Source organism: Acomys minous (genome assembly GCF_964271855.1).
Source record: "Acomys minous genome assembly, chromosome: 14".
In the NCBI taxonomy this organism is placed as follows: domain Eukaryota; kingdom Metazoa; phylum Chordata; class Mammalia; order Rodentia; family Muridae; genus Acomys; species Acomys minous.
The window spans coordinates 102,877,638-102,902,873 of record NC_140496.1 but is presented as its reverse complement, the minus strand read 5'-3'; the positions used below and the strand labels follow the sequence as shown (position 1 = coordinate 102,902,873).

At 38.9% G+C, this 25,236-nt stretch overlaps 1 protein-coding gene across 26 annotated transcripts in view; it reads left to right on the top strand.

The window, feature by feature from the left end:
* The window catches only part of ADGRL2 (adhesion G protein-coupled receptor L2), a 504,554-nt gene that overhangs the window by 343,034 nt on the left and 136,284 nt on the right, over nucleotides 1–25,236 (top strand). For all 26 annotated transcript variants that reach the window (XM_084756886.1, XM_084756873.1, XM_084756880.1 and 23 more), the window contains one exon: nucleotides 15,783–15,955. In XM_084756886.1, the coding sequence (XP_084613012.1) occupies nucleotides 15,883–15,955 (73 nt within the window). In that variant the 5' untranslated portion in view covers nucleotides 15,783–15,882. The remainder of the gene's footprint in view (nucleotides 1–15,782; nucleotides 15,956–25,236) is intronic.

Sequence of the window (25,236 nt, the reverse complement as noted above, 5' to 3'; positions counted from 1 at the left end):
TTCCTGAATATATAAGTAAATATACATATTTGTATACAAATGTATATACATATACATACATGTATGTATATTATTCATTGCAATTTATCTTTACTGAGTTAATCTTTCCCTTTGGTTATCATAAATTCCCAATGTCACAGATTTATTGAATTAAATATAATTAATTAAATATACAAATTAAAAAGTTGCAATGCCCTAACTTTTGCTTTCTGTAAGAGTGGAAAATTTAATTTCATAAGAGTGGTGGAATTTTAAAGCTAGCATGGTAGTTTATGCCTGTCCTCTCAGGACTCTGTAGGAAGAGGCAAGAGGATCACCATGAGTTCGGGGACAGCCTATTGTACAACCTGTCTGAAAACAACAGAAATGGAGACGTCAATCCCAGTCCTGGGCAGCAGTAGTGTTAATATTGATCGGTGCTCCTTTGTAGCATGTTAACTGAACAACAGCCAGTCTGCATTCAGTCCATCAGTGATGGCTGGGCTCAGAGTGGCCTCAGCCACAGTGGGCTCTTGGGGTCTCCTTTTGGGATCTAAACGTAGTAAGCCTCACTCTTGCTAAGCTAAAGCTGTGCCATGGAGCTGTACCCCAGCCTGAGTTTTGGTTCTGTAGGGGGACAGGTTTGAACCCTTGACACAGCCTGTGTTCCCTCAACTCCTTCAGTGCATGTTGAGTGAATGATGATAAATAAGTTCACAACCAACTAGCTCAGGATTCCCATCAATACAGGGGTGGTACATACAGTAGAGCAGGCTTGTGATATTTAGTGTTCTGGGCATATCTCAAAGCTGTCTTGCTTCTAGACAGTGGAGAGTGTTTTGCGATGCAGTCTGTTATGACAGAATTTCAAACTCAGATCACCCTGAGTAAATGCTTTCCATAGCTGTCATTAGTGTAGATTAAAGCTGGTGCATGCTGGTCAGGTAGCCCATGTCTTCTGACAGCCACTTTACCGTTCAAGTTTTATTTTCTGCCGTTTTTGTTTTGGGCCATTTTCCCTTTCCTTCTTTTCTCATTTCTACTCAAGGCTGAGTCCCTCCCTGTTCATAGTCTCTCTGTGTGTGTGTGTCTGTGTTTCTGTGTTTCTGTCTGTCTGTCTGTCTGTCTCCCTCTCCCACCCTTACTTTCATCTTCCTTTTCTTTCTTCCTTCTCCCTCCTTCTGTCCCTCCCTCCATCCCTTTTTTACTATAGGGTTTTCTAGTTCAGGTAGCTTAGATGGTAAATCAGTAACTATTATGTCAGAAATTACGGTCTAATACTGAGAACAGGCAGCGCTGCTGTCTTTTTCTACCTGCAAATGCCACTTTGTTCAAACCTTTATTGTTGAGTTAAGTACAAAAGGTGATGCTTTCACCCTTCCGTTTGTGATGTGATGCCTGATGGCGCGGCCATCTAGACTGCGCAGAAGTGGATTCTTCCCGACCTTCAGCCGTAGCTCCAGCATATGTGTTCCCAGCATGCCTGGCCCCATATCATCCCCAGCATTAGGATCCTCCTACCTATTAATGTCTTGAAAAGGGAGTCAGTAGGGAATCGTGTCAGAGGATCTGGGATGTGGGCTTGTCTCCCGTTCCTTCTGAAAGGACCCATCCTACTGGGGACAAGAGTCCAGGTAACCAGCTTGTAGCAGAGGGAGGTAGCTGCATTCTTGTTGGTCTTGGAGTGTGAATGTCATTGTATTTAGTGGGTTGTGGAAACTAAAACAGTATCTTTCTTAAAAATGACATTTTTATGTTTGTAAGGTAAAATATATAAAGAAATGTTTTCATAATATTGTAATGTCTGTGCTTAGACTATTGCCAAACTTCGCTCCCATTGAGTCATCAAGCAGCCTGTGGAACAAAGGCATTTAATTTTTACATGAGATTCTAACACAGGTGGCCACAGTTTTGGCATCAGAACATGTTCTGGAATGCAAAGAGCCATTTGTCCACAGCTCTTTTTCAGTGGGTGATCATACATCACCGGTGGATTATCTTTATCTTTTAATTGTGAAATGATAGGGTTTTTTTTAGGGAGATAGGAGGGTGCTTCCCTTCCTCCCGAAATGCCTTCTATTAAAATCTGATTAGAGTATCATTGTGTTCTTGCTTTCACAGCAGAAGTCTACTGTAAATTGCATTAGATTAACGAATAATAACTATGGCTTGATTTAAAGTATTAATAAAATCTAAATTTATACATAAGGCTGTAGGATTTCAGGATTTTAATTTACTGAAATAAATTTCGTGTGTTTAGTTTGAGGAGTGTTTCTTGAGAGATGCTTAGCAAAATTAGGACAGACATACATATCATACCATTTACAGAGTCTAATTATTAAAACCTGCTAAATTTCATATTTAATACCTGTGTCTCTTTGTAAATGAGTTGCTTAGGCTTATTGTCAATGTTGAATTTATGTATTATACATAATTAGTCTGCAAATGCTGGTATGATTTCAAAGTAGCCATGCTTTTTTAGAAGTCTCCGTGAATGATAGACTAAAAGACAGCATTCCATAGTCTGTGTGCATTAAAGAAAAGGCGCCACATGGGTTCCTTACAGAGGCTGGAGTTACGTTTTAACATGGAGTCTACCTCCAGTCATATAGAAGTGAGATTGCTCATTAGTGGCCGTGGAACTGGATTACTGATTGTTCTACCATTTGTGAGAAAATGTGCAGATTTAATTTTATTTCACTCTTCGTTCTGGGTTAGAGTTGACTCTGGGGCCTTGTCCATGCTCCATGCTGGACAAGCACCACACCATTGACCCACATTCTAAACCTACATTCTTATTTAGAATGCAGATAAAAAGTGTTTTATTTGTTTTTAAAACTCTTATGTTACCCCTGTTTAATGATGTTTCAATGTTAAAGAGGTACTTTACTGATATTTCCCCATATATTAAGTATGTGGAAGTGAAAGCCTACTTTAAAATATTTGCAATAGAAAAAAAAAACAATCACCAAGATTTTTTTTTGGGTGCACTTTGCAACACAGATGCCTAATCTGTTCATTTGCACAATTTTCAGTTTTTACTTAAGAACAATATGAGAAGATTCAAGATGATCAGCTCCATATAATTTCACATACCTCAGTTTTAAATTGTTGTAAAATGTGAGGAGTGTGCACGTGTGTGTGTGTGTGTGTGTGTGTGTGTGTGTGTGTGTGTGTGTGTGTCTGTAGATACTGTCATTGTTCAAAGTAAGTATTTAAAGTTGCGTGGGATGGCTCTCCTTATGGAGCCGCAGGCTTTGTTTTCGTCATAATTTGGTGTTCTCAGCTTCCTCAGCCTTTGGACGAGGAGACACAGTGCTTCTAAATTCTTCTCTGGAGTCATTTGTTTCACTCCTGTTGATGTTGAGATAAGGTAATTTATAACATATCAGTAAGTTCATCTTCCTGACAAAATACTCATTTCTGTTTTAATAATACTCACTCTTCAGTATTGAATTGAAAACTAGGCCTGCCCAGAAAACAAAAAACAAAAACAAAAAACAAACAAACAAAAAAAAACAACCAACTCCCCCCTTCCAAAAAAAAAAAAAAGCCCTCCTTATTTTAAAAGTTCTCTGTTAGTTTATTTCGGATTTAGATTGACATTGTCTCTGCTGTACCCTCCGGAGTCCAAGCTCAGTGGTGTCTGCATCCACCCCCTGGTGGTGCACGCCGCCCCAAGCTTCAGTCTCCTCTGTCACCTTCCTTCCCTCCTTGGCTTCTTGCCCTCCTTTCCACAGTGTTTACTGTGCTGCTGCTTCTTGCAGGCATTATGAATGCTATCTGGCACTCTATGAAGCGATAGGTGAGAAAGCCACGAGGTCTGTTTTCCATAAGCTCATGATCTCCTGAAAATGGTTCTTCAGATACTTTTTGATAGTGGTGAGCACATGGTGCCATGTTGGCTCATTCCGTAGTGTCTGCTGGAGGTTTCCCAGAGGCTCCAGTTAGAGAAAATCAAGAGACAGACCTACACAGGGAGCAAAAGAAATTCTCTAGACAAGTGGGCAAGGGGTTACCGGGAGGAATAAGAGCACAGCAGCAAGCCTAGTGTGGACTGAGAATGTAAAATGAATGCCACTAGGTTTTCGATGGAAAACTTTGAAAGACTCACCATTTTCACTTCCAGATGTAAGATGAGAGGTAAATGGATTTAATATGGTGTTTTCCCCACAGTTGATTAATCTGCCTTAAATGCTGTGTTAATTACAAATGTGCTCACTATTCACCACAACCAAGATTACAGCCAAGGACAAAAGCCATACACCAGGAGTGCGTACCACACCGATGGCAGAACAACTCCTGTGTCCTTCCCTTTCCTAGTCTTTGTTGGCATCCTCAGCTGCTTGTGGAACACTCGTGCAGAATGTGTACTCAGGAGGTGTTTTTATGGGGTGGCGGGGTGCTAGAGATTGAACATAGGGCCTCACCCGTGCTGGGCAGGCATTCCACCACTGACCTCAATCTCTTCTGTTTTGAGACAGGGTCTTTAAATTGTTCAGGCTCGTTTTGAACTTCTTCTGTAACCAAGAGTGATAAGGAGCCTCCCATTCTCCTGCCTTAGTCTGCCAAGGTACTTAGGTCACAGGACTGTACCACCAGGCCTGCTTTGCTCTCATGAGACTTCAGTTGATGATAGATAAACATTGGCAATTTCTGTCAAGAGCTTAAAAAAGGAATAATTCAAAGAGTTTAGTTGCAGATTTGACTTAATATGACCTAATAGCAGCCGATCACATATCGATGCCTAACTGCTGGCAGAAGACTGAAGAGAGAGAGAGAGATTTGTTCCTGGCCAGTTGGTTTGCTGCTTTGGCATAATTATATAGAACATTTTTAGGTAGAAAGGAAGAGGGATCTTGTATGAATAAAAGTTTGGAGTAACATCAGTGTTACAGGCATATGCACAATTTCTTGAGTGAATAAATTTGACCAAGCAGACTACTAGATTAAGTATTTTTGAAGTCATATTGGTTTGGGTGTTTTACTAATGAAAATGTTAGTTTTTAATTTGTCTTTATACCTAACATATTCTTGTCCTGCCTTGCAGCCCCTAGTTACAATTCACTATTGAAAAAAGAAAAGAAAAAAATCACATGGAGACAAGAAGAAAACAAAAGCAAAAACAAATTTTATAACTATAAAACACAATTGTATCTTTCCTAAACTCAAAAAGTGCTTCAGACAGGTTTTGGCTTTAAAAATTAAAGTTGAGTTTATAACAATAATGATTTCTTTATCTATTTACATTTAGTAAGCTAGGTTCAACCAGTCCAACATTTCATTGTAAATATAATGTTTTTCTTTTTTCTTTTCTTTTTTTCTTTTTCTTTTTCTTTTCTTTTCTTTTCTTTTTTTTTTTACTATTTCCTGATAGTTTATTCTTTTGTTAGAGTAAGTTAGCAATCTAAAGGTACAGTTCTCCTTCATTCTTAAACAGCGTGTTTGTCTAGAAGGTTTTCCGAAGACTGACGGTGGAAAGGAGGCTTCTGTGATACACAGTGTGCACAGCATTATTAATGCCAACAGTTGTTGCGCTTTAATCCTCTAGAGTGATTGTTTGGGGCCAGCAGGAGATTTATTAGGAATGTATCCTGTGAAATTGTGTGTGTATAAGCTGCTACTTATATAGATTGCACAAACGCTATTGGCAACTGTTTAAAAGTTTTAGCTATAATTGGTAGGGAGGTATTAACTGCTAGAAGAAGTGGGTGTATATGGTTGGCCCATGCGCCTTAACCTTCTTATCATTTATCTTCTTGTATTAATGGCACTGAATTATTAATTCATGAGCCTGGGTGGGAAGAGTGAAGGCACCATTTAAATGTGTGGCAACTTTATCCTTATCGCCAGAGACATGAAAAAAAGTCATTTTGTGTTATCTGTAAAATGGAAAGGACATTTTAAATTTTCATTTACAGTAATCCACTTTACTTCCAGTAAAACACCTAGATTACCACTACATAATATAATGTTCTTATTAAAAATTTGTAACCTTCTCTCCTCTTTGTCTTATGTATATAACATTGGTAGAAAAGTTTAGCCTTCATTTACTTTAACATGATATCTGTTGTAGTGTAAGATGTTACTTTTATGAGTCGTGTGTTATAGTTCAGTGTGTTTTAGTGGGCATTACATTTGCCAAAAGTCACATTTGCTGCTAAAAACAAAGGTTGGTTGTGAATACAGGAATAAAAAACTTTGAGAAATACTTCCTTTTAGCCAATGGTGTATACAAATTATGACTTCATAGTTATTTTGAAGTAATGCTAGTGATTTGGCATTGTAGAATTTTTAGCTTTCTCAAACAAAGTCAGCAAACTCAAGGATAGCAATTTGCTGGTTAACACCAGTGTAACTGGGACAGATCCTGTGACTCCCGTGGGCTAGGGCCAGCAGTGCCAAGGATCTGTGTTGGAAGCCATTTTCCCATCACGCTTAGGGTGGACGACCTGGGGTCTTCTCCAAACCTCTTCACTCTTCAGGCTCTGGTCACTCTTTTGATGACATTTGCATCTTCCCACGCCCAACAAAGTAGTAAGATAAACTGCCTCAGGAAAGTCCTTTTGTTCTCTTGGTGGGTAATGCAGGTAGATGCCGAGAGAGTCATATGTTCATTAGGGGACTGAGCTGTCTTCAGTCATTCTGGTCAAAGTGTGTGCATCTGTAGGGTAGGTCAGCCATGGCCAGCCTGCGCTAAGTAGGCTTTCTTACCTAGTCTTGCCTAGTTATTTACCCTTCACTATGCAGTGGCCACAGTCTGTAGTGGTGATGGATACTCTTGACTCCTAAAGCTTAAACTGTTGACTCTCTGGTCCTTTACAGATAGATGATGTTATTTGATCCCTGTTCTGATGCCTCAGAGTTTGTGCACATAACCGGTGGCTTTACTCTTTGCAAATATGATGAAACAATTCACAATTTTAGATGCAGGAGATCCAAAGAACCAGTAGCTATCATGGGTTTTTTGGCTTCTGGGGATGGAGGTCTCATTGTGTAGCCCAGGCAGACTTTGTATGTGTTATCTTCCTGCTGAGATATAAGATAACCTTTAACTATGTCCTCCCCTAAACTCCCTAAGCAGGTTCTCACTCTGTAGCCCAGGGTGGCCTTCCTTCCCAGAACACCAGGTGTTGGCATTGATGAGTCAGTCACTCACACTTTTTCTCTCTTTTATTGATTATAATAAGGTAATGATAAACAATTTTTTCTCTCAAAGTTCTTTAAAATGCTTTAAAAATCGTGTGTGTGTGTGTGTGTGTGTGTGTGTGTGTGCATGCGCACACGTGTGTGCATTAATTAGTTACCAAATGAGGAAATCTTGTAAAGTTATTTAAACATTGAGCAAGTTTTGGTCAGTTTTCTTTTGTAACTTTCTTTTGTTTTTTTGGTAAAGAACATTGCTGGTTTATTGTTTTGTAGGTGTCATTTGAAATTTTACCTAGAGTTGAAAAATTACATTTTAATTTTGAAAATCACTTTTCTGAAAACCTCAGATCTCTTCCAACTCTGAGTGGGTTAGCTACTAACCTATAAAATTTAATGTTTTGAGTTTTCAGCAAACCCTGTCATGAAAAACCAAAAACCAGAAACCAAAAACAAAACAATAAACCCAATTTATTTGACTCTTTTTTTCCCTCTAGACATCAATAGTTATACATGAGGGGGTACTTGGTGACCTAGGGGTCCTGTTCTTTCTTGAAGTCCTTGCTGTTTTGTCATGCTGGGTTTGTTTGTTTGTTTGACGATGTAGCTTTCTAAAGAGGTGGGGTGTGGAATACGTGAGCGGAATGAATGTCAGGGCCCTACGTCGTAGCTGCAGATATAATAGGAGCTTAGCCTAGTTGTGGAAACCCTTGAGTGTCTTCCGTGATATTACTTAGGGGAAATCAGGGCCGAAGGTCTCTAAGTGGGAAAATCAGAAAAAAAATACACAGTTCTTGGCTTTCCCTACTCTCCCACACAGCTGGTGAACTTGAGACCCAGATGTTTGCGAAGGGTCCCAACTCTCAGAAGGCAGGTTAAATCTTGATCTCAGCCTTGATACCTCATTTGGTTGGTCAAAGAGATACCCGTGCGGAAACTCTAGTACTTTCTTCATATTTTCGCTTGAATTAATTCGTAACTGTAGAGTTTTAAGAATTTGGTGATTATTTGTTGTATATATTCGACATTTTCTAACTGATTTTTAATTCTCCATAGAGTTTTAATTTCATCATATCTTAGTCCTTTCCAAACAATTCCTTTAGAACGTAACACAAGATTGAACAGTATGTGAAATAAACAAAACAAAACAAAACACTGATTTCAGAATTCAAGGCTATAAAGGAGTTACTCATTAGCCAGTGAGAAGCAGATAGAAGGCTGATATGGTCCACTTTGATTTAAAAGAAGCACAAAGGTACACAAATGCCATATATAAAAGGACAGCTTCCGAGTGAGAGTTATTGCTTACTAGTTTATTGCAGATCTATAGTGCTGTGTGTCCCATTTTCCTCCAACTTTATGCTACATTTTCAGTTTATCCCATTCCATGTGGGCTCCCTGCTTCTTGTTTGAGTCAGTGTCGCCCCCTGTGCAGTGGTCTTCCTGTGTCAGTCTCCTGAATGCTGGAATTACCTGCACGAACAACCATCCTGGGCTCTTGCTAAGTGTCTTTTAATTTAATTTAATTTTTTAAAATATTCTTAAAGATCATTTACATGCTTTTTTTCAGAATGCCTCCTCACCTCCAAGAACCTTCTGATGGTGACAGGACGTTGCTGTAACATAACTAGCAGGCCCCGAGTCATTAGTATTTTACTTAGTGGTTGTATACAGAGAGAGAAAGAGGGAATTTCAATATTGATTCCTTCTATGATAATTAAGGCGCCTTGCTAATTATATTGGAGAAAATGTTTGTGTTTGTTTTTCTGACTTAGAAGCAACTTCTCAGGTAGTTTGATTCATGAGATCTATCAGTCTGGAATAATTTGTTAATTTATAACACATAATTGTTAGTGCTTTAAATAGCAATATAAATGGATAAAATTAAGGTAGCTCAACTGGAAATACTAAAAATTAAGTTAATACATAGTTATCATTACCTAAGGGATGTTAGTTTTTCTCCTGTAAACATTTTGAAAATCAACTCATTATTCTTCTGGATTTTCAGCACTTTCGTGATCACAAAATGAGTTTATTTACATTTTTTCATTCTAAAGTAAATTATATTAGGAACCACGCAGTAGGTTTATTTGATCAACTTCATTGATGGCAGCTATGACTTTAGACCATGCATATTTCCCAACTCGCTATCTCCTTGCTGCTCTGGAGCAACCTGTATGGTTCTCAGGTTAGTTTGTCTATCAAGTGTTTCAATCTCTACCTGTTTGTTTCTTTGTTTATTTTGCTCAGCTGTTACAGCTGTTTAGTCAGTTCAGCTGTTTTTGACTTACAGCGTGATCTCCTTTTGTATGAGATGTTTTTCTCTCTTAGTCTGCAGTGCATGGCAATTGGAAGCTCCTCAGTAAGAACCTGCGTATAGGTGGATGGTGGGTAGTGGTCAAGGTGCTCAGCTGTCCTCGTAGCCTGGCAGGGCAGCTAGTGCCTCCGTGAGAGCAGCTGCAGTCAGTCAGACAATGTGTAGTGAAGGAGCCTGGGATTGCGCCACGCTTCCATTCTTACAACGATCACTGCTCGGGCCTCTCTCAGCTCCTACTTCTAGTCTTGGTGTCCACACATTTTGGGACTTGAGCTGAAACAAAGCAAACATCCACTACTACCACCAGCAGCAGCAGCAGCAACAAAAACACTGCACCGAGGACCAGGGGTGGTGTGCGTGCCTCCAGTCCCAGAACTCTGGAGGTAGAGAATGCAGATCCTGGAATAGGCTGCCTAACTAGACCAGCCAGAACTGCTGGTGAGTTAGCAGCAATAAGCAATCTCAAAGGTTCAGAGCAGGACCTTGCTTCTGTAAATAAAGTGAGGAGAGATGAAGAAGACACTGAACAGGCTGTGTTCCCTGTGTGTGGGTATATTGGCACACGTACATGTCAACATGCATGCATGCCCACCATCTAGAAATAAAGTACAATAAACACTTAAATAATAATAGCTTTTCTGCATGAAGTGTAATGGCACGCCCTTGTAATCCCAGAGTCTGAGAGGTGGAGAGAGCAGGATAAGGAATTCATGTCCACTCCGCTACAGAGTGAATCTGACCTACGTGAGCCCTTGTTTCAAAAACCTTAAATCATTCACTCATTCATTTCAACCAGAATAGCTTTTCCTTTCCCCCAAATGGTGAAAACACAATGACAACAGCAAGAACGTTATGCCTTTTTCTACAAGAAGCACAAAATGCATTGATAACATTTTTTTTTCCAAAATATAAATTTGAGGAATTTGTCAACTTCCCAATATACACAGTGCAATAATTTTGCCTGCTCTGTCGCTGTGCCTCCCCACACCCCTTTTGTTGGGAACTTAAGTTGCAAGTTTTCTGTGCTGTCAGAAGATGTCCCCCATACTGGTTTGAAAATGACAGCTATTTGTTTTTGTCATTTCAACTGGATGGGTTTTAATGAGGAGGATGGCAGCCTGCCCCGACTGTGCCCTGGTGTCCACAGCTCCAGCCTCTTTTGCAAGCTCAGCAAGACTCCTAGATGATAGCATAAAGCAGACGCGAGTGGGAGACTTCCCGAACTCTTTCTGTTCCTGAACCCCAGAGGAGGATTTATTCCTTCACAGCGAGGAAGTTTCAGTAAAGGGTAAGACCAAAGCCTCTTATGGGGACCTTAGCATAAAGTGTTCAAGAAGCACTGCGGCTGTTGATAACCAGTGTCTGTAGGGAACAGACAGAGGGAGAGAGAGAGGGTGGAGACTACTGGTTGGCCACGTGGCTTTAAGGTTTCATTCAGCCTTGCCACCTCTACCCCCAATGCTGTCCTTGGGAAGGGAAGAAAATAAACTCAAACCCCAAGGAAGCACCTGGTGTTGAGAAAGCTTCTCTGATTAGTGATTTCGAAGGTTCCCTGGGTTGTCTATTGGTGGAAAACTCCCAGAGCTGTTGGTGTTTTCCCAGGGCTGAGCAAGGAGAGGTAAGCCTAGCCTGCCTGTGAGGAAAACCAAAAACCCCGACTCAGGTTTAGCTAAGTTGATAAGAGACGAGGTGGGGAGGCTAGTTGCTTCCTCTCATGCTTGTTAGTAAAATGTGGAAAAGCTGCTGTTTTCTTGAGCCAGGAAATCCCATCTGATAATGGTTACATTTTATAGTGGAAATGAGATCAGAAAGACTGATTTTTGCTAAGCCACCCTTGGCTTTCATTTACGTTCCCCATATACCAATGTGTTAACACTTTAGGCTCACCCAGAGTGTGCTTGCTTTATTTCTGCAGCATGAATGTGTGTACAGTGACAAGCACTTGTGACTTTGGTAGTCTCCGGCTTAGATGGTTTCCCCCTTCCTTGCTGTCTGCAGGTTTCTCTTTGCATTTAATATCCAGTGTTCTCAGTAGGTCAGCGCCCATGAGCGGAAATCAGCTTCCGTGATTCTTTGATTAGTAACCTTGCTTTTGCTGGAAAGCCCACTTTCATTCATCAGTTTTTTTTTTTTTTAGCATATTTGCTACATTTTCTTTTCCTTTATCATTGATGCTAAATTCTATCTGCTCCTTCATGATGCTTATCAGCGATTCAGCCTTCTACCTTCTGTACTTGCTAAGTAAATGTCACATCATCAGGGTAAATGTGATTTCCGGACCATGCAGCGTAATGATGCGACTGAGAGCTGGTCATTGGTGTTTCCCTTTCAAGTGATTTCACTGACAGTTTAAGGCACGGGAATGTTTATTGCAGGTAGTAAACACAAAAGCAGGTTGCCGACCACAGCCGAGTCTGAAACGTCCAGGGCTGTTGGGATGCACACAGTGCTGAGGCGGATTCCTGGAAGTCGCTCCCCAGCTGGGAAAGGCTTCCTAGTAAGGGATGCATTAATTGACTTTTTACATGGCTGAGTAACAGGGTGTGTAGATCTGAGGAGGTCACGACTGAGGTAGGGTAGACAATCGCTTGTGGTTCACAGAAGCAAGATGAAGATGGAAATAGCTGGAATGTTTTTATGTGGAAGCACGGGAGGTTGTCCACCAGAACCTTGCATTTGCTGAAGATTTTAATCAGAGCTGGTTTAAGGAGTACTGTGCCGTCAATGGTTACACAGTGTCACTCTGCCCACTCTTCGCCTTGGCCATGCTAAGCTTTCTGATGTGTTTGGAAAAAGATTTTGTAAAAATCTGAATACAAATAAGTATCATTCAAAGTAATCTTTTGTTTGTTCAAAGGAAATTTAGTGTCCCCTTTTCTGCTTTTATTCCTAAGGTTTATTTTGCTTTGTGAGAAATACCTGTCCCCTCCTTTTTTTTAAGTCACAGACATTTAGAAATCTCGGTCTCTCTCTCTCTATATATATCTGTATGTATGTATGTATGGATGTGTATTTATTTTATCCCAGGTGAGCCTTGCTGTGTTCCTCCTGCCTCAGTCTCCAGGGTCTTGAGGGTGTAGGTGTGCACTAGCATGCCAGCCTGTGCGAGCTGGTGTTTGCAAGTGGTTTAAAGGGTTGGCTTGGCACCTGCATGAGTGCATGTAAGTTTCCTTAGGCCCCAGCTCACTTAAGAGCAAAACCTTCTTAGATTCCTCTTGCCATATTTATTTATTCATTCTACTCTTAGCGGATGGTGGTTTGTAAGTATTTCAGTTTTCATTAACATTTGTTCAATGAAGGGTTGTTTTTTAATTTGGATCACAGCAGTAAAATTTTCTGACTTACTTTTCAAGAATTGCGCTCCATGTATGAACTTCTGGAAATAATTTTATTTGATGTGAACGTGATTCGTTATAGGTTGTAGAATGAGAAAAATAAATTTGATTTTTTTTTTTTTACTTACTGCACAGGCAGATGAACTCCATCTTTATTTGCATAAAAGAAGCCATGACTTTATACATTCCAGAATCTTCTACTTTCCAGAAACAGACATTTACACTGCGTCTCCCAGTCAAGTGGCCTGTGCGTTGTAAAGTGTGTTTCACAGTCTCAAACCTTAAGAGTACATGGGATTTCAGTGCGTAAAATCTGCTTCTGAAGTCGTTGTGCTGGCCAAAGACCACAATAGAGGTCTTGGTTGTGTGTGGTTTCTCCTGCCTTTCCCTCTCACTCACACAGGCTAGCCTATCTTGGCAGCTGTTTCCTACAAAGCAGACATCAGCCCTTGATTTCTTCCTTCCTTTTCTTCCCACAAACAAGGACTCTTTCAAATAGTGGGTGACCAAAGACAGACGGATCTTGGATCGCTGTAAGAAACTGGAGACGGGTTTGAGAGTGGTACAAGTGGGCAAGCTGCCTGTGTGGAGAGCTCACTGTGAGGAAAGACCTATTGCAAGAAAAACTTGGATAGGCAGAATCCCTTGCTTGAACATGGGTCCGTCCAAAGGCTGGCTCAGACCTAGTTGTAGCAATGAATGGCTATCATTCACACATTGAAATTATTCTCAGCTGCTTGATCAGATGACTGAAAAGACTGAAGCGTGTAAGCAAATATTCATTGATGAGCACTTGGGTGTGTTAGAGCACTAGCGTTTTGATCGGTCTAATGGAGAGTAACATTCAGCATTGACAGGCGCTTTGCTATGGGAGTGTAAACTACAGGCTTACTTACTTCAGATTGTCTTTGACCGAGCAAGCTACCTAGTAGTGCATGTGGAGTTGTGTCCTGTCTCCACAGGATTAAGTTTCAATGTCTTCCTTCTTTCTGTGACATTTGCATTCAGAAGAGGAGGAATCATGGTGCCTCTTCTTTTGTTTTTGTTTTATTTCTTTTGATAGAGAAGCTTATATGGCTCGAGGGTGGGGGGTTTCTTAGAGCTACATAATACCCGGGGCTACTTTCATCATGGCTGTACCTAAAATCTCATAAGTATCTTTACAGAGCTAAAATGTGGGCTGAAGCGTACACATACAGGGGCATATACAGACATAGTTTTATCCCTTACCTGTAAGTACAATAAAACCAACTCCTTATAATAGAAATGTCTTGATTGCTTTTCATCTGAGACTTTTGTGGATTTTTATATGCAAATGCTAGAGAGTAGATTCAGAGTAATTTGTTTCTTACATCCTTTTTTAAATATATATTTGTTGCTGACAGCTGTGATAATTCCTTTGTAGTTTGATGAATGTTATGATGTTTCAAACCATTTAGAATCTGACCGCTTTTCTGCTGAAGTTTTATCATGACAGAATAGGGAGAACTGCTAATAAAGAATGTGGTCCATGGAGCTTGTAACAAATATGAGTGATTCAGATGACATGACAGAATACTTGATGAGCCAGGAAGTCGTGGTTTGCTTTTTTTTTTTTAAGCGATAAGAGTTAAGTCACTAAGAATTTGTTTTGAGTCATGTATATAACCTGAGAGAGTCAAGGAATAGAAGTGGCTTTATGTTCCCACTTCATAAAACTCTTCAGTTAAAGCTGGGGTTGGTAGCTCAGTGGTAGAGTGCTTGCTTAGCATAGATTAGTCCTTGGGTTCAATTCCCCAGTCCTGCTCCTCACTCAACAGCAAGCGCTACATGAATTTCACAGTCGCAGCTTGTGTGGGTTCTCTGAGGGAACAGTGGTTTCCTTACTGTGGGAGGGTGGGGCAGGAGGTTCAGGTATATTTGGGGACTGTCTTCATTTCATGTGTGTTGTAAGGCAGGATGACCCCTTATACTACCCTACAAGGAAGGCTCCAAATGACCTGTTTTCATGTGGTCTGAGGAGCTGAGGATACTAAAGGATTTGAATCCACACTCTTCATTCTTTTGTACTCTCTAGTTTGGTGGGGGGATGGACCAGTCAGGGATCATCAAAATTAGGATAATCTGTATATCAGTTATTTTTTTAAAAAGTGATGTAATGCAGTCTCGTGACAGACACCTTTAATGCTGGTGCTCAGGTTGGGACAGGAAGATCATGATTTCAGAATAACCTAGAATTAGATGCTGTATTAAAAAAAGAAAAGAAAAGAAACCTCCAAAGCCCTTGAAGATACAATACTCAGGGTCTTTGTGTATTTATTTGGGTTCAGTAGACTCAGTGATGTTACTTTGATTTTTAATCTCTACCTTATTCAGAAAAAAGCAATTATAGGAAACCTAAAGCATTAAAAGGAAGTAGTTTTGAGACAGTAAGTAACTGCTCATTGTATGAATAATTAGCAGGGAAGTAGTGGTTAAAGATGGTATTTTGATTGCCTGTGTTGGAAATGAATATACACCCATATGTTAACAACCACTTACCTTTGTTTAGAAAAAAAAAATGAACTCATCAGATCTGTAATTGGCCTTGCAAGGCAACTGGGAAAATACTAAATTACATTGCTGTTACTGTGATCAACAAAAGCTCATGTGCTTATATGTTTATCTAGAGGTACTCTATATTCTAAAGCTAGTTCTTTGGTCAAAACGTTAATGTCTCGGAGAGATGGGTGAATTATCTCAAGTGACTTCCTGTGTTGCTAAAGCGAATGTTATTATTAGTATGCACACACATATGCATGTGTGTATTTATGACTATGATTGTCTACACATTTTGGGGGCTTTGTTATCAGCATGACTCAGATATTGTGCATTTAGGAGCGGTTACTGTCTTGGATATGCGATCAGAATTCATTTTATACTTAAGAAATGGAGAGAGGGGGAGAGGTTTGTTACTCGTGCATTTGCTGTGATGCCATACCAGGGCTTTAAAGTAAGTGATGGATTTGTTTGTTTTTTTTTTTCAGCTATGAGGATCAATGATGCAGACTGCTGGGTTCGATGAAGCTGGGCATTTATAACTAGATTCATTAAGGAATACAAAGAAAATATTTAAAGGGATCAATAATGGTGTCTTCTGGTTGCAGAATGCGAAGTCTGTGGTTTATCATTATAATCAGTTTCTCACCGAATACAGAAGGTAAGACACAATTCACGTTTTTTTTTCCCCTGTAAACCCAGGAGGACTTGAAGGGTGTAATCCTCTTAGTGTTAAAGTGGCTATATTCTTATTTCGTTATTTTAAAAATAGGTGTTGAATTCATATTTTATGGCTAAATTGTTCTCTAGTGTAGGAAGTTCTAGATGCCTTAGTTTATATTTTTATATTAGTTTATAAATTTACAGATACAACAATTCTCAGCAATCCTTCGGTGTGTTATATATATATATGTCTTGGTTGCCTTCATTTCAGAAAACTTGAGTTATTTTTTTTATAATTCTTTGCACTTCATTTTACTTTTGAAAACTTTGTCTTAGAAGCTCTGGTTCTTTATTTTGTTTCTAACTCATATTGCTGTAACACTTGAAATACAATTTCTCATATTTGTGAGTACACATTCATATTCTTTACAGTGTGAAGAATTTCAGAAAAATAGCAAATTTCCTTGTAGTTAAGAAATTCAGAAAAGCTACTACTAAGTTATAACCCCAGTCCTTAACAAAATGCTAAAATTTATAAATAATTGTGAGTGTAGTTTTAAACACAGACCTAATTTTCAAGGAAGCACACTTACAGATTTTTAAAAATTCTAAATAGTGAGAATTATCACCAATTTCTAAATGGATTTCTCTGATACTTATTGTTTATTGTTTTCATTATTTTCACATTTTAAAAAGTGCTCACCCAGGTGCTTTTTAGACCAGGCTGGAAGTGAACACAGAAGTAAGATGTGACAATCCTATAGCTAGTAGATCACGGCAATGTTTGTATTTATTATGAAAATATGTTAACTTAAAAACTCTTTTAGAAACGCCTGCACATAGAGTAGATTCTTTCAGTCTTGATATAATAAAGCACTGAACTGGTTCTGTGAACTTTTCAGTGTTCCAGTCCTTACATTTAAAAAGATGGGGGAAAGGCATACTATCAACTACAGAGAAGCCACTGCCCAGTGTCTTTATGAAGAACTTGAACCATCTAAACATTTTCATCTTGTCAAAGGGAGTTTCTTTGAATTACTTGTTTTAAAGTTGCACTTAATCGTTTTTTGCAAGCTCTCCCATATCTGATCACTAATACAACTTAATAGTGTAATAGAAGTAGTTAACATATTTAGGAATATTTGAACTTATTTCCGTACTTGAAACATATAGTCACTTGAAAGTTACACACAGGCAAATATTTAATTCAAGGATGACACAGTTCTTTGCTTTAGAAGTGAAGATAGAAAATCTAAAAGTGTAATACATCTGAATAACTAGTACTATAATGATAAACAGGCGGAAACTGAGTTTAATAATATGAATCTCAGGCTTGGATTGCTGTGAAAAATCATACATGTGGTCTATAATTTTGCATCTTTTTTTTTTTTGAAACACTGTCTGAATTCCTGCTGTTATATTTGAGTGTTTTTATACATTGAAAAAGATTCCAGGTGTGGACCAATGGCTCATTAGTTCAATAATGAAAAAATTTCCAATCAAGATAGAGACCACTTTGCCAGCAGAGTAGCCTCGCTCTGTGGGGGGCCTGTGCGGAGGCTTTTCATGAGATGCTGTCGTTGTATTTCAAGTGTCACCTCTCGGGTCAGGATTCATATCCGCTCCTAAGAGAAATTTCATTTTTGCCTCATCAGTCCAGGGGCATGTTGCTTTTGAAAGAATTCCCTCCTACTGGCAAAAAAAGAGTCTGGGAGGGACTCACACTGCTGGCTTTAAGAGCAACCACGGTGAGCACACACTGCTAGAACATCTAGGAGGTGTCACATGAGTTTGTCTTTGAAGACTTGTGTATGACACTGTCCACTTTTATTATCAGAAACCAGTTAATGGCCTGTGAATACCTGTTGAGAAACAAATCAAAGTTAGGTGTAAAGGGCACAGGGCAGAGGGTTAGAACTTTCTCTTCTCAGCCATTAAGCTGTTTCCTACATGACTTTCCTTTTTCTTCCTTCCTTTTATGTGTGTGTGTGTGTGTGTGTGTGTGTGTGTGTGTGTGTGTGTGTGTGTGTACACGCACACATGTCCATGTGTACTTGTGTGCTGGGACATGTGTGTGTCTGTGTAGGGTAGACAATGACATAGGTAGTCCTGTAGACTCTGTAGATTCATTCCCTTGTTTCAGGGTGTCTCCCTGAACTTGGAGCCAGGCTGGAGTCAGTAAGGCCTGTGATCCTTTTGTCTCTACCCCCACAGTGACACACCCAGCTTTTTGTGTAGATGTGTGATTTGAACTCAGACCCTCAAATTACTTAGCAAGCACTCTCAGGGGATGCCTGGAGACTTCTCTTCGCTGTGGCCTTTGCAGACAGGAGAGCTGTTTGTGCCATTTGCAAGGTGCTTGTGAACACTTAGAGTAGGTCACCTAGCTGGCTTAGTACCTTGCTCTTTATTGGGTGTTGAACCTGAGTGTGTGTGTGCTTGATATTAAGAGATGCACACAGTAGGCCTCCAGCTTAAGAGCTTGTGTTCCTCTGTTGGGGGTGGAGCCTCAAGAATCCATTGGGGTCCAGCAGTTCACTGAAGTGCTGTAGCTTGAGGTGTGCCACGGATCGAACCTGCCTGCCAAACCCACCCTGGATTGGGTTCGTTTTATTATTTAACCCATTTTACCAGTTCTTCAACCTTTAAGTAGAATTTTTAAAAAAAAGAAGAAAGAAGAAAAAAAAGAGTTTCAAAGCACTAAAGATGAAAGAAAGCAAAGCCCCCAACCAAGCTGCTGCATCTATATTCTTCAGTGTTTTCACGTTCTCCTACATACGTGCTTTTTCCTAGGCGCAAGTGTGGAGGCTTCATGTATCTCCAACCAGTGAGACATCTATCAGTGGTTACACAAATTTTGTCACTCTGATATTTCTTGTGCAAATTCTTGCACTTTTATTACTTGTACTTTTTTCTCAGTGCTGGGTTCTGGTGCAGGGCCTTGTGCTTGATGGTGGGTGGTGGGGGTGGGGGGTGGGTACTCTGTCACTTGGTTATGTCCTCACCTCTTCCTGTGCATACCGAAAATCAAATACAACACTCATCTGAAGTGCTCTAAGATGATAAAACTAATTATTTGAAAACCTAGCTGCTTGTATTCTGTTTGTCCACCAATTTGTCATGTGATTTTTTTCCAAAATAGAAACAATGCCCTGTTCATGAGTCTTCTATGTAACTTTGAAGATTGCAGTTTCTCTGTATAAACAGTGATTGTATGAAGATCGTATTTTGATGTGTTTTGTAAATTTTCCATATAACTGACTTATATTTCTACAGAGCTAACCTTGCCTTTACAAGTCACTTCTGTTGAGAACCTGGTGTGGTTTGATTATTTGGCCAATTTTTATAAACATAGTAACCCACTGTGGAATCACATATCAGTAAGTCAGGAGGTAAATTGAATTTTTGTGTCCTAGAGAATTAAATTACGCTATATAATGGAGCCCTGGCAAGCATAAGTCAGACACACGAAGGCTCGCTCTCAAGTGATGGGTTACAAATAATAGCAGTTCTTGAGCAAAGCCAGCGAGCTGAACTTTAGGCTGAATTCTTTATGCGATGAATGTGTCATTAGACCTCATAACTCTGAATGCTACTTAATTAATTCAGAGTACACAGTTGCTTACCCGGTTTCAAAGGAAAATGTTGTAATCAATGCAAACGGCAAATAAAGATTCACATTTTTATAGACACCAAGAAAACCTGACAATATACTGGCAGGAAAGTATCAAGCCTGAGTCAAGATGGCACATTTTCTGTTACCTTTTACACTAATGATATTTTATTAGTTTTAATATGCAGCTATGGAACAAAGGCAGTGGCAAGGGTTAAGCTTGAGTGAGAAAAGTTGTTTTGCGTACACTAATATTTCTTTTAGAATGGTCTGAGTTCGGTGGAACAAAGCGACTCTTCCCAACGCTGAACCGCGGGGAGCATACAACAGTTCAGATCACTAGAAAGGGTTTTTTTCCTTTCACAAACATATAGTAAATATGCATTCACATGTGCCTGCATGCACACATGCGCACACAGAACATGTCAGCTTCCCAGGGTCAGGAAAGGTCCATGGTCTCCGGTTTCCAGTCATCAGCCAGTCTGTATCTACCATGGAAGGGTATGATTCTTTGAAGGCTTAACTGGAACGGAGGATGGGTCAGGAGCTTCCAGAGAACAGTATGATAAGTACCAAGTCAGTACACAGGCTGGACAGCTACTGTCACCAGCTCACTAACATCCTGTGTTGTCAGTTTTGAAAATTAATTTGGAAAAAAAATATGATTTTTATTCACTGTGATTCAGAAGTTGGTAGAACCACCCTGCTTTCTTGCGGTTAGTGTTTATATTTTTAGTTATTTTATTTTATTTATTTTTTAATCCTGGTGATCAAGTTCCTTTTTTTTCTTTTTTTTCTCCTTTATTAATTTATTCTTGTTACATCTCAATGGTTATCCCATCCCTTGTATCCTCCCATTCTTCCCTCCCTCCCATTTTCCCCTTATTCCCCTCCCCTATGACTGTTCCTGAGGGGCATTACCTCCCCCTGTATATGTTCATAGGGTATCAAGTCTCTTCTTGGTAACCTGCTGTCCTTCCTCTCTGGGAAAGGGGTGTGTGTGTGTATGTGTGTGTGTGTGTGTGTGTGTGTGTGTGTGTGTGTGTATGATTTATTTGTTTCATTTTGTTTTATTTCCTTGACCAGTTTTGACAATGAACAAAGACAAAAACATAAATAAATAAATAGAAATAGTTATACTAAATTGCAAAAAGACCATTAGCAGCTAGAGGTAAGCACGATTCAGCGGTGCTCCTCGGCTCAGGGGTGGTGTTTTCACAGAGGCACCGTGTTCTCTTTCTTCCTAGGAACACCCATGGGCCTCTTGAGCTTGCTGACTTACAGAAGCCCTGTTAGACTTCACAGCCTGGCATCGTCACCTACTTTTGTTCGTTTCAGTGTATTTGATTAGGTGATGTCTAGGATGTGAATTTCCAGCAAGGTACATGAGGGATTTGGCTGCATGACTCCTATTAAACTTAGTGGAAGTCTTAGCTCCCGTTCAATTAATAGGAATTGTGGCTGTGCTCACTGCATAGTGAATAGAACCTCATTGTTTAAACTCAGAGATTGGGCAAACTAGCCTCCATTCAAAACAAAGCATTTACTTTTTTCTTTTTTCTTTTTCTTTTTGTATTTATATTTTTTAGTGCAGATTAAAGCTGTTTTTCTTTTTAGGAGAGCAAGCACTTAGCCCTGTCCCCTCTTAGGACACTTGAAATCATCCTTATTGTGTCTTGCTGAGTGTCCTAGAATTTAACTGTGGCAATGTAAGGATGTACAATTGGGTTTTTAAATGTGCACTTAATGCCACTTGTAAATTGTGCCAGATAGCATCATATTTGAATATATGTTTAACATAGAATTGCTTAGTTTCTAGCTGAAAATAAATATTTTTTTTCTGAATGTGAGTTAAAGTTGCATAAATTGAAATAATAGCGTACATGCACATGATTTGAGAAAGTTAGTAACTTAGGCTATTTTGACAATTTTTTAAAATTTTATTTTACTATTTTCTTATGTTTTTAAAACAGTCCTGGAACTCACTACCTAGAACCACTTGGCCTCCACTTCAGAGATCCATCTATCTCTGCCTACCGAGGGCTGGGATTAAAGGTGTGCACACACCATGTCTGGCAGATTTGTTTTATTTTTAATTAAGTAAAGTAAATTTGTCCATCTACACGGGGGCTCTTTGCATGTCAGTGCAAGTGCCACGGGAAGCCAGAGTTGTTGGTGTTACGAGCTGTTATAAGCCACCCTTGATGGATGCTGCAGGAGCTGTCAGCAGTGTTCCAGTCCCACATGTAGGTCCCTTTATCTGTAGGATTTCACTGCTAATGTATGCCGCTTCATAATTGGAGACTAAATTCAAGAACTTGATTCTTTTTTTTCCCTGAGTTTCAGTTCTGACTTTCTGTATTCTGCCCTCTTATACTTCGATGGTGTGGCAAAAAAAATAAAATAAAATAAATAAATAAATAAATAAATAAATAAATAAGCTATAGTCTCCTGTTTGAATAATCAGTCTTTTCACTACTGTTAAAAAAGTATCATAAAATAGTGTGTCTGTCACAACAGCTAACTGAAAAAAAATTGCTAACATTATTTCCTTGGCTATGTGTACTTTTTAAGCTTTACTTTTCAAATGGAAAAGGCTGTATCCGATATTTATAGATGTTATGATTTTTCAAAGTAAAGTATATTTTAGAGATATTGATTTTACATGCAAATTAGGCATTCATCACCTTTATTGTTACGTTGGCAACAATCAATAATATATTAAACGTGCCTTAATTAAAAACATAGGAAGCATTGAAACCACCATAGTTTTGCAGACCTTTGGTTCTGTTAAGTATTTGTCATTTGTTTGTTTCAGTTAGGAGAAGGCATTTTCTTTATTTTTGAGTTAACGTGCTTTTTTTACTTTAAAATCTACCATACACTTGGGTTGCAATATTGGAGAAAAAGATAACCCCAGTGGTTGAACATAACTATTAATGAGGACCGGGTACGCCTTGAAACCCTGATTTATCATCCATAGTACTGAGGGAGTGTCTTACTGAAACATATGCTCGCTACCCTGTGGCACTCTTTATTTCTTTTCACCTCCTCTGCGTGACAGAGAATGACACATGACAGCCATGCAGGCTACATGTATTAGACATCAGCGTGGATTAGTGAATATCTCCTGACATCTTTCAACCCCGTCTCTGAACTCCTTTTGTCAACTTGACAGAAGTGATTCCAAGAGAATGCCTAGTCCCGGCCTTGGGATCTCGTGGCTAAAATGCAAAGCTGAGAAGGGAATTCCGTATCTGCACTCCAGGAAGCACAAACAACATTTATAATCTCTTCTTATCGGCATGGGACTCTGCTGACTGTGACTTTCATGTCTGCCATAATTCTTGCTTTGAGAGCTTATTTTTCTTAAAAGTATCCCTCCCCCTCTTTTATTCTGAGTGTGAATGCAACACATCTTCGTGAGAAAAGATAGAGAATAAAAAAGAATCAAGATACCAGTGTAAGGTTGATTATACTTTGAACTTTTTATATTATTTTCTTTTGACACATCTGACTTTTTATTGTTTTCTACAGTGTACATAGTGATGTTACAGATAAATACAAAATCATGTATGAAACAAAGATAAATTCTTCATTTACATCTGTTATTGTGACAGAGGCTTTAAATAGCTTTAAACAGCATTAAGGAAGAATTTCTTGGAATGAAAGAGATTTGGATAATACAGTTGTGTTTTGTGTAAGGGAGTACTCTATAAAGGAGAGCTAAGTAAAATTTTCCTTTATTTCATTGCATATTTATCATGCATCTATTTAAAAACACTTGCCTTTCATCTTGACTTATGAGATATTTGTTCTTAATTTTTCTTAGACCAATGAAGATAAATGGAAATATTTCTTTTTGTTGCATTCTTTCTTGAGGCTGGAATTTTAGGATTCTGAGTGGTTAGAGATCTAGGTGCTTAGTTAGTTGTCTTTTCTGAGAGGCTGCATGGTGATAACCCGTATATGAGGATGTTAAAAATGTCTATATACTTTATGAGCAGCGATGTAGAGTAAAACAGAGGCTTTCTGATTTGGGGACTATTTGTAAGGATAAAAACATTTTTTTGTGTACTTAGTTGTCCACCAATTAAACTTTGATGTGAACTTCTTTTTGGTTTTGTTAGCCACTTGATCACTTTTCTGGTGACTATAGTTCGCTGATTGTAGTGATCTTAAGCCATTTTTATTTTGAAAAGTATTTTCTGGTTTGTCTGATAGGTTAATATTTGTATTGCTTGGACAAGTTCCTATACGAATTTAAAATGAGAAGATTTTGTAATATAACACCAACGACAGGTTGAATAAGTATCATGTTTTTGCTATAGTTGGTTTATTTCACACAACCCTCCTTAGTAGACAACTATTGTATTTTATTTTTTCATTTTATGCTAAAAGATCTTATATTCATGTCTTCAACTTTTCCTCACTTGCATTTTCCCATGACTCTTAAATATTTTTAATTGAAATTTGTCAGTGTGCAGGGTTTAACCCAGGACTTTCTTCATGCTATGGAAATATTCTATCCTAAATTCTGTAGTTAGTTAATTTAAAATAGAGTGAATGAGTAATAACCCAGTTCTTTGTGTGTTCGAAGTTGGTATAAAATGAGATAAGACCAGATTATTATGGGAGTAGTTAAAAACAAAACAGAAAAGTAACATACAGAAAATACTAACTTAAAAAAGCATCCAATTATTCATCCTTGCTTTAAAGAGATTTGTTTTTGCATAGAGCCTTAAAAATCAAGATGTGCATTTAAGAAATATATAGGTAAATAGATTATTTTAAAAGGCAATAGAGAACAAGGTTGTGATTGTCTGAATTAAATATTTTAAGCTAATTATTTAAAAATAATAAATAATGTTCTGTATCTTAGGAACCTTCAGCATTAAGAAAGAATTTCTTGGAATAAAACAGATTTGGATAATACAGTTGTATTTTGTGTAAGGGAGTACTCTATAGAGGAGAGTTAAGTAAATTTCCCTTTATTTTATTGCATATTTATAAGGTGCTTCTGAACTGTTCCCTTGTAATCATCTATTTCTAGTTACTTGATGTATTTGTGGTTTAGTCATTGCTTCTCACTTCTTTCTTTGGTTTTTATGCTTTTCTCTGTAGTACAAGTTGACTACCCCTCATCTGAAAATCTAAACAAAGCACTCTGTGGCCCAAACATTTGAGGGCCAGCGTGCTGTCTTTGTTTTGTTTGCAATTTTTGTCCTAAAGTATTGGAAATGCTCTCAAATCCCGAAAGACTCTGAAGTCAGGAATAATTCTGGCCCCAATAAGAGATAGTTAACCTACAAATTCTCAAGTACATGGTTCATAGCCTGGTCTTAGATTACTGTTAGTGTTGTACTAACGGAAGCCACGCACTTTGGGAGGGCATTGCTTATGGTGCACAAGGCCCACCAGATTTTGAAATCCGCTTTTAAAAAAATGTTAGAGTGCTGTGGGAGCTGGTAGTGTCAGGTGAGCCAGGCAGGAACCTAGTCAGGAAAGACAGCTCGGAGTTTTTCACTTCACAGGCAAAGAAGCTAAGAGCCAGAAAGGATTGTTCCCTCACCAAGCCCTTCTTGCCGGGGTGGGGTGTGTGTGTGTGTGTGTGTGTGTGTGTGTGTGTGTGTGTGTGTGTGTGTCTGTGTGTGTGTGTAATTGCA